Raw genomic sequence first — 9,295 nt, 5'->3', positions numbered from 1 at the left:
GCGGCGGCGGCCGGGGGAGGGGACAGCCCGGGCGTGCGGGCGGGCGGGAGTGGGGACGCCTTCCCTCCCTCCCCGCCCACGCGGAACCGGGCTCGGGGACCCCAGCGTTTGCACCTGTAGCCGCAGGTAAGCGGGAGCGGCTGCGGGTCCGGGGCGCCGCCAGGGTTCGGCCGGGGGCGGGGGTAACCGAGATGGGGGCGCCTGCACGGCGGCCACGAGGGGCGGTGCGGCGTGGGGAGCTCAGCCTTTGCGGGTTCCGGATCGTGAGAAACGCCCCCTCCCTTCCCCCACTGCATTTGGGGCTACCGCATGGGCTGCCCCAGCCCAAATGTAGCAGGCGGGCGCCCCCTCCCCCAGCCCAGGAAAGTCATGACCTTCCGGGGGTGCGCACCCTTCCCCACGCACACTCTGCGGTGCTGGTGTCGATCGCACGCTGGGGAGGGGGTCGCGCGTGTGCGTGGCTGCGGGAATTGGCGTTGCCCCAAGGCAGGGGCGGGTGTTTTGGGGGACTCATGTCCCCATCGCTATTTGGAGGTGGGTGTGTGCGCCGGTACGTGCCAGGCTGCGCACTCGTGCTCCCCCGTGTTTTGTGGGGCTCGAGGTCAAGGAGGGGTCACGCGCTCGTCTACTACCGGGGCCATCGGCCCAGGGGGCAGGGACCTGACCCGCCCCGCTTGGTCCCTGCGGGCTCAGCCCCGCCCTCCGAGGGTCGGATTGGGGGTCAGGACAGCTGCAGCAGAGGAGCGAACCCCAGGGCTGGAGAGCGGAGAGAGGGCGTGCACAGTGCGCGCCGCGGCGGCGGGAAAGAGCTGTGTGTGTGGGAGCCCCCTCCCCATTTCTGAGAGCCCTATCCGGAGGGACTGTTGCCTTCCATCTTTCCTGAGATCCCGCACCTTTGAGGGGCTCCCCCGGGTGTCTTCCCTGCCAGCGGGTGTCCCCACAGGGTGCCCTCCCAGCCCCGTCTTCCCTGACTCCTTCCCGAGTGTGGGGCAGGACCGCGCCTTGCTGCGGCTGTGGCCGGCCAGACCTCCTGAGGGGCCTTCTGGTTTTGGGAGTTCCCTGGGAGCGGGTGCAGGGAGCAGAGAGCAGGGCCAGGGCTGCGAGTCCCCAGGGCTGCTCGGTTTTATTCCTCCCCACTGAGTAGTAGTTGAGAGCCTGCTCCGAACCAGGCACGGGCTGGGCGGGCAGCAGGAACCCACAAGCAGGAAGTTGAGCTGGAGAGACAGGAGTGTCCCCCTTTGACAGTAGGGGCAGGGCACCCTGGGAGAGAGGAGCGGCAAGCCTCCCCAGTGGCCTCTTCCCTGCAGCTCCTGCTTTGGGGACAGGGAGTTGCCAGGAGACCATGTGCCTGATTCCTGGGGGGCCAGTGTGGAAGTGGTTTGCCTTCCCCACTTTTGTGACTGAGGAGAGAGGGCTGAGCCAGAGGCCCTAGGATTTTTTTTTTTTCTTCCTGTACCGGGAATCGAACTCACGAGGTTGCGCTTGCCAGGCAGGCGCTGTGCCACTGAGCTAAATCCCCAGCCCCTGAGGCCTCAGGATTTTGATCGCAGTGTCCCTCGTATGTCCACGTTCCACAAGCGCTCATGCAGCGTCTCTTCCATCTGTGTCTTTCCCTGGGGCTTGATGGACCTTTGTTGTGACACTGATGCCACCCCATCTTCCCTCTTGGGCTCTGTTTGTGACCGGTCCCTTCCGGGTGACCGGCCCATGCATGTGCACAGGCTTGGGACTCTGGGGCAGGCCCACGTGGAGGGGCCAGCTGGGGTGACTGTATCCAGGCCCTGCTTGTGTCCCCCTCCCGGGGGGATCCGGTCGCTTGCACGGGGTACCGTGAACTCACTGTGCTGACCTTGAGGGAGGGGTATCTTCGGCCTCTTTGGATCCAAGGAGTCACCTCCTTGACACATGACATGTAGGACACCCTAGGCCTGGGACAGCAGGGGTGGCTGCAGGCGCCCTGCCCCAACTAGGAGGAGGAAGGAGAGGAAGGGCTTTTCCCTGAGGCCTCAAGTGTGCGCTGTGCGCCGTTCTGAGCGTGCCCTGCAGCTGATTATTCAGGTGCCCGACACTGGGGCATGTTACGGGTGGGTGGGAGCAGTGCCCGGGTCTCTGTTCCGGGCCTGGGGGCAGTGCCCTTCAGAGCACACCCATGTGCGAGTCAGGCCCTGCTGTGGGTATGCATGGGACACTGGTGTCCCTGTGTGTCTCTGGGTTTCTGGGGCTGTTAGTGACGCCGTCTCTGCAGCTGGCTGTGTTGTGTGGCCGTGGCTCTGCCCATGATGTCCTCACCCGAGGATGGGTGCGAGCGTGTGCCACTCTGCGGGGAGCCGGGGGCGTCCTGTGCTGCCCGTGCCCTGTAAGCTGGCAGAAGCAGGTGAGGGCGCAGGGTCCTCTCCGCAGAGGTGACTCCCATCAAAACCTTTCAGTGGCCTCGGCCTGGCTCTGCCCACCCCCGTGTGTCCACTCCCTCTGCTACCCTCCCCTTCCAAGGCCACCCACAGCCATCGCTGGAGCCCCTTGGCACCCCCTGACACCCCTGGGGGTGGCCTCCGTCCGCAGATGACTCCAGCCTTGGCTCGGGTGCAGACTTCCTCGTCTCCTTTTGCCTTGTATGTGGCAGTTTCTTCATGTTTTGGATCCGGTGCTCGGTGGAGGCATGTGGATTGTGGCTCTGGTGGGGGCAGCCCTGGCGGGCGAGCTGCTTTATCTCAGCCCCTGCCCTGTGCCACCCCCACCCTAAGGGCAAAGCCTCCACCCTCAGTGCCCCCCACTTGGCCCCTTTCTACCTGCCCTGCCATGAAAATGTTTGGTGGCACAGGACCCACTAACGTGGCATCCTCCCGCCAGGAACCCCTGACGTCTCTGTCCTCTGCCAGGGGCTCTGAGGCCTGGGGAATCTTGTTTGCTGGTGCCAGGCACCCCAGAGCTGAGCCATCTGCTGCCTCTGTCCTCCTGCTGAGGCTGGCACCGGTCAGCAGGGTGCCCTCAGCTTTGCCAAGAACCAGCCTGGCCTTGGGGCTGCCCCTATTTTATCCCTGGCCATCTGGAAGGGCCTGCTGGTCTCGAGGGAATGCAGGGCAACCCCAGGTTACCGAGCATGAGGCCCTGACCCCCGCTCCTAGGGCTATGTGGAGGGCACAGGGTCGCTCTGTGACAGCTCTCCCGCTGCAGGGCGCTGGGCCTGACACTCCCTGGCTCCCATTGCTGCCCACAGCTCCCACCTCTTGTCCAGTGCCGGGGGTGTCGCTGTCCACTTCCACCTACAATCCAGGCCCATCCTACCATGCAGGCCCGTCTTCCACCCTGCCTGCCCCAGGCCTGTGGGGTCCCATTCTCATCCACTTACCTGCTCTCTGCCTGCCCCGCCCCACCAAACCTCCTCGGACTCTGGACTCTGGACTCCGGCTCAGCCCCCTGCAAAGCCGGCCTCCTCCTCCCAGGCTGCGCCACCCCAGCTGGACTAGGGCATTGGTCACAGCCTCCCCATGCTGTGCCCTCTGCTGAGTGCACCTTTCCTCCATCCCCAACCACTTATTCTCCAAGACCCAGCTCGGATGCCACCCTTTTAGGGAAATTTCCCCGGCCTGCCATAGCGAGATGCCATCACCTCTGACTGCACAACCTTGACGTATCGTTGTCCTCTTTTGACTCTTGCTCGTTCCCTGCCTCGTGGTCCTCTGTGCCCGTTCCTACCTGTGGCTTTCTGGGGACAGTTCTTGTTAGCTAGAATTTGGCTGTCCACATCTGGAATATTCTCTCCTGCTCCCACTGGTAGGCTTAGAACCTGACCATCCTGGGGACACCCCGGTGACCAGGTCTCAGTAGAGAGCGGGAAGTCCCAGGCGCTGCTTCCTTCCTGCTCCTGGGAGGGTGGAGGGCCCACGAGCCAGGGCTGAGCGCCAAGCTCTGAGGGTCTCTGCCCCACCCTACCCTCTCCTGGCCCCCTCATAACCATCTCTTCTCTTATTTCCATCAGCAGCCAAACTACTGGAGTTTCAAGGTCAGTGTGAGATGCTTCTGCTGCCATGGCAACTGCATGTGTCCCCTCCCCACCTCCCTTGCACATGCTTGGCACTGGGGTGCGCGTCTGCACGGGCCCCCCAGGTGCGGGCGGTGGGCCTTGGGCTGCAGGCTGTGGCTGCTGCTTTGGGAGTCTGGGCTCCCTGCCGGGGCTTGGGACCCAGAGGGGAAGTTTGGGCCACCCCTGCTGGAGATCTGGGTTGGAGATGCTCTGTCCCTAAGTTTCTGCAGCCCCCGGCGGGCGTTTTGGAGCAAGAAGGCTGCCTGACGTTTCCCCTAGCTAGAGAGACTGCTGGTTCTGAGGCAGGGGCTGGGCCTCCGTGGGGGACTTGCGCAGTGCCAGGCAAGACACATTCATGGCCCTGTACCCTAAACCTTCTGGCCAGGGCTGGGGATGTCCTCCCTCCTTGAGAGAGCTCGGATTGCCCAGCGCCGGGTGCTGTCTGCCCCTCTTGGGCATCTCGCCCGTCCTCCTCATGCCCTGGGCTCAGAGTTGGGTAGAACAAGTTCAACTGCTGCTTGTCTCCTGGAGCCTGCAGCTCTGGGGTCCCAGGCATCATGACAGGGTGGGCCCCCTCCAGGCGCTACGTGTCTTGTTTGCACACATGCTCCAGAGCACTCGTGAGTCAGGGAATCACAGTCATAGGATCCAGGGTCAGGCGCAGCCTCTTGGGAGGACGGAGGAGCTATGTGGTAGTGGTTAACTGCGGGGGTCTGAGAGCCCGACTGTGTGGTGGCAAAGTCCAGCCTCTGCCAAGTAGCGGGGTAACTTGGGGAAACTTCCATAATCTCGGAATGGCCTCAGTTTCCATCTGTAAAGTGGAACAACGCCTGCACTGTAGAGTTGTTGTAAAGATAGGAGAAAAGGCTTGCCTGAAGCTTGCAGGGAGCCTCATGTGAGCTCCCCCATCAGCTGTCAGAATCAGGGTGCTGACAGGGTTCTAAAACCAGTCACCGAGGCAACTTGTAAAAATTCTTGGACCCCAGGTTTCAACCTGCAGACTTTTACCTCAGTGAGTGTGGGGTGGTTTTTTTTGTTTTTTTTTTTTTTGTCTTTTTGAGACAAGGTCTCAATGTGTAGTTCAGGCTGGCCTTGATCTCACTTTGTAGCCCAGGGTGGTATGGAACTTGCAAGAATCCTCCTGCCTCAGCCTCCCAAGTGCTGGATTACAGGCATGCACCACCACGCCTGGCCTAATGTGGGGTGTTTTTCCAAGCTCCCAAGTGCCTTCCCCAGCCCCAGCCTGCAGCCAGCCTTTGGGACCTTCAGGACCTGGTGCTACCACCTCAACCATGGTCCCCTCTGCCTGGCCTCGAGCCAAGGATCACTGGTCTTTCCTGGAATACCTGTGACCATGTTCACCGACTCCACGCAGCCCGCCTGTCTCTGGAGAGCTCTTCTAGGGGCCCACGTCCAAGTTGGCCTCTTCTGCTTCACCCTACCGTGCCCGGTCCTCTGACCCGCTCCTCACTTTCATTCACCGCCCAGCCCTGTGGCCGCCGGCCATCCTTCATCCTTGCTAGCTGCCTAATTCACCAGCCTGGCAACCACTGACCTTTCAGTTGCCTGGCAACGCTGGGACCACCAGCCCTACTCTGGTTGCCCACAGTGCCACGGGGCTTGCTGCCTTTCACAGGGCTCACCGTAAGAGACAGGGGGTGGGGGTGGGGGGCGCTGCTGGGCGTGGTGGCGCACGCCTGTCATCCTAGCACTCAGGAAGCTGAGGCAGGAGGAGTGTTGTGAATTTGAGGCCAGCCTGCACTACATAGTGAGACTCTGTCTCAAAAAAAAACAACAAAAAAAAGGAGGTCTGCTTCCTATGCTGTCCCCTCTTTTCAAGACCCCTGCTACCCACTTGCAGAGCACTGTGCTTGAGGCTAGAAGACCCGTGATGACCCCAACTCTGACCTTCTGTGTCCCCAGGCCCTCAAGGCCACCTTGGGGACAGCTGGGCATAATGCCAACTGAAGAAAGATGGTCTCTCTTTTCAAGAGTGCTAGTCCAGTTGGAACATTAAATTGAGTTAATAGGAAGATAGAGATTAATTACGGTTAATCAGGATTTGGGGAAATAGAGAGCTGAAGAGGAAAATAAATTATTCCTTTTTAGAGGTACTTTTTTATTGCCGTCTTTTTTAAATTATAAAAGTAATATATTCTGATTGTGGCCAGTTCACTCAATTTTGTAGAGAAATGTATAAAGTTAAAAATGAAAGCTCTCTCAGCTCAGAGCTAGCCCATGTTAATGGTTTGGAGTGATTTGTTGTTAAAAATAGACCATTTATTTTACAGAAAAATACAATTGGGCAACATGATTCCTTTTTTATTTTTTATTTATTTATTTTTTAGACAGGGTCTCTCTGTGTAGTCCAGGCTGCCCTTGAAGTCACTGTGTAGCCCATACTGGCCTCGAACTAGTGGTTATCCTCCTGCCTCAGCCTTTGGAATGCTGGGGTTACGGGCATGTGCCACCATGCCTGGTGTGACATTATCTTTGTGACAATAAATGTATATATAATACATAAATGGATTTGATGTATATAACATGGAATGATGTAGATCTCATTCATTATCTTATTCCCTTAAATAAATGTCTAGCAAGATAGAGCACTGAGCTGTCCTGGGACACCCTTCCTCCACCTAACCAGATCTCACCCTCAGCTGTACCCTCAGGGAAGGGGTGTTGTGCTGGGGCCTGGCTGGCCGGCTGTGTGGCAGCTTGTGCCTGGCAGGGAAGGCCCAGAGCCTGGCATCACATGCATGCCATGTGCTCCTGTGTACCACGCCGGGCTCCGCATGTGCACGGGCTAGGCAGGTAGTCTGCTGCCTCCGGGGGTCTGGGATGGTTGTCCCTGTCACTCTACATCAAGGACACTGTCCGTGCCAGATGCCAGCTCCAGGAGGCCCACATCTCCCAACACCAGGACCCCAGGGTTCCTTGCTTTCTTTGCTTTCTCCCTGGGCCCGTTTTCCTGCTCCCCACCCCAACACTCTGAATAAATTCGCCGCTCATAAACCCGCCGCTTAATTAATGTCTGGAACTAATGCCCCAATTTGCTCAACGATTCTGCTGCTCACCTCGGTGACAAATTTGTGTTGGTGTTGTTCTTTGGAAGCTTAAAATAGCAGGCGTGCCCATGGCTCCCGCTCAGATGGTTTCTTGACTGTCTTCCCAGGGCGCCCGAGTCCTTTGCCCAGTGCTAACCTGCTGGGTGTCCCGGGGAGGCCAAGGCCCCAAGAGGTGGGGGGACCGCCCTACAGGCGCACAGCGAGTCCGAATGCAGGAGTCTCTCCTGGGAGTGTGTGTGTGTGAGCGTCGCTGGCTGGCTGGCTTCCTGTTAGCTGGCGCTGGCTGAGCAAAGTAGAGCTGAGGCTTGGCTTCTCTCGCTCTGCCCTGCCCTGCAGACCCGCAGCTCGCGCCACACTCAGGGAGCCCAGCCGGGGCTGGCAGACCAGGCAGCCAAGCTGTCCTACGCCTCGGCTGAGTCACTGGAGACCATGTCGGAGGCCGAGCTACCCCTGGGCTTCAGCAGGATGAACCGCTTCCGCCAGAGCCTGCCCCTCTCCCGCTCTGCCAGTCAGACCAAGCTGCGCTCGCCAGGTACTGCCCAACCTGTGCGTCCCCGCCTCCGCCAAGGCTCCGCCTCCGCGTCTCCCCCAGCCCGGCCCCTGCGCCTCCCTCTGCCCCAGCTCAGATCTCCCCGCCCCTGGAAACCTCCTCCCATCCCTCTGTCCCTGGCTATCCCTTCCCCATCCCTTTCTCTCTGCCCTCTCTCTTTAACACTTCCTCCTTTTCTCTGAGGCTCCAGGACTCGCTTCTGTAACTCTGCCCCCTCTGGCTCCTTGGCACTCTCTGTCTTTCTCGGACCCTGCTGGTTCTGCCCGATCCAATCCTGCGGCCCGGTCTTGGCTTTAGCAGCCTGGGATCGAGTGGGTGCAGGAGCAACCGGCAGCATGCGGAGCGCCTGGGTTCACCTTCACTCGGGGGCGGCGTCGGGCCTCAGACCCTGCCGCTGTGGGACCGGAGCAGCTCCTGAGAGCCCCCCTCGCTCTCCCAGCGGGCGGCGTGGCGGCGGCGGCCGTGACAGCCCGCATGGTGTGTCCTTCGCAGGGGTGCTGTTCCTGCAGTTCGGGGAGGAGACGCGGCGCGTGCACATCACGCACGAGGTCAGCAGCCTGGACACGCTGCACGCCCTCATCGCACACATGTTCCCGCAGAAGCTCACCATGGGCATGCTCAAGTCGCCCAACACCGCCATCCTCATCAAGGACGAGGCGCGCAACGTCTTCTACGAGCTGGAGGACGTCCGGTGGGCGCGGCGCGGGGGATGGGCGGGCGTCCCACGCTCCTCCAACCGCAGCCCCTTCCCTAGCTCCTTCCGAACCCCCTCCCTCTCCGCCCTTCCCCTTCCTTCCCGCTCCTAACCGCCCCCCTTGCTGGTTCCCACTGGCCCAGGTTAACTATAAAACAGGCTGAGGCGGAGGGCTGCTGTGTGTAGAGGTAGCAGCAACCCAAAGGATTTAGGAAGGGCTTGGGGGGTCTGGTTCCTCGTGCCACCCATGTCTCTGCCTGGAGCAGCTGCTCCTCCACATGGTGCAGTCTGGGGGACACGCGGTGACCCTCTGCATCCCTCCCCAGGGACATCCAAGACCGCAGTATTATCAAGATCTACCGGAAGGAGCCGCTGTATGCTGCCTTCCCTGGATCCCACCTCACCAACGGGGACCTCCGGGTACAGCCGGGGATGCCCGGGGCACAGGGGAGCCTGAGTGGGTGGGTGCAGGCAGGCGGGGTGCAGGCGGATGTTGGGGACCAGGAGAAGGGAGATGGGGAATCGAGGCGGAGGGCAGCCCCCGCTAACTGCAGGGTCCTGGAGGAGCCCTCCCTGTTCCCCTACGCCCCTCCCGGAAGTTCCTTAGCAAGCCTCTCCTCGAGCCGCCCCCTTCTTGCCCACCTCACCATGATCCAGCTGCCACTGTCCCCCATGCCAGGAACTCTGATGGGAAGGGGCTCAAGATGTGACAGAGAACAGAAGGGACTTCCTGGGAGGGAGGGTCGTGCCAGCAAAGGGCAGGGACCCTTTTGTGACCCGCCCGTGGGGTGCTGGGCTGTCTTCCGCGCAGAGGGAGATGGTGTACGCGTCGCGGGAGTCGTCGCCCACGCGGCGTCTCAACAACCTGTCGCCGGCCCCGCACCTGGCGTCCGGCTCGCCGCCCCCCGGGCTCCCGTCCGGGCTGCCGTCCGGGTCCCCGTCGCGCTCGCGCCTGTCCTATG

The 9,295-nt window shown here is 61.0% G+C and overlaps 1 protein-coding gene across 17 annotated transcripts in view; it reads left to right on the top strand.

Moving 5' to 3' along the window:
* Srcin1 (SRC kinase signaling inhibitor 1) overlaps positions 1–9,295 on the top strand; it is a gene marked incomplete in the record, with an annotated part of 61,027 nt that overhangs the window by 28,034 nt on the left and 23,698 nt on the right. For all 17 annotated transcript variants that reach the window (XR_001235979.1, XM_013519351.1, XM_013519349.1 and 14 more), the window contains 5 exon segments: positions 3,977–4,000; positions 7,426–7,621; positions 8,132–8,330; positions 8,660–8,753; positions 9,145–9,295. Coding sequence is in view for 16 of the 17 variants with exons in the window: in XM_013519351.1 (XP_013374805.1) it covers positions 3,977–4,000; positions 7,426–7,621; positions 8,132–8,330; positions 8,660–8,753; positions 9,145–9,295 (664 nt within the window).

Source organism: Chinchilla lanigera, unplaced genomic scaffold (genome assembly GCF_000276665.1).
Source record: "Chinchilla lanigera isolate Chin_1 unplaced genomic scaffold, ChiLan1.0 scaffold00050, whole genome shotgun sequence".
Classification (NCBI taxonomy): domain Eukaryota; kingdom Metazoa; phylum Chordata; class Mammalia; order Rodentia; family Chinchillidae; genus Chinchilla; species Chinchilla lanigera.
This window is presented reverse-complemented; position numbering and strand designations above follow the sequence as displayed.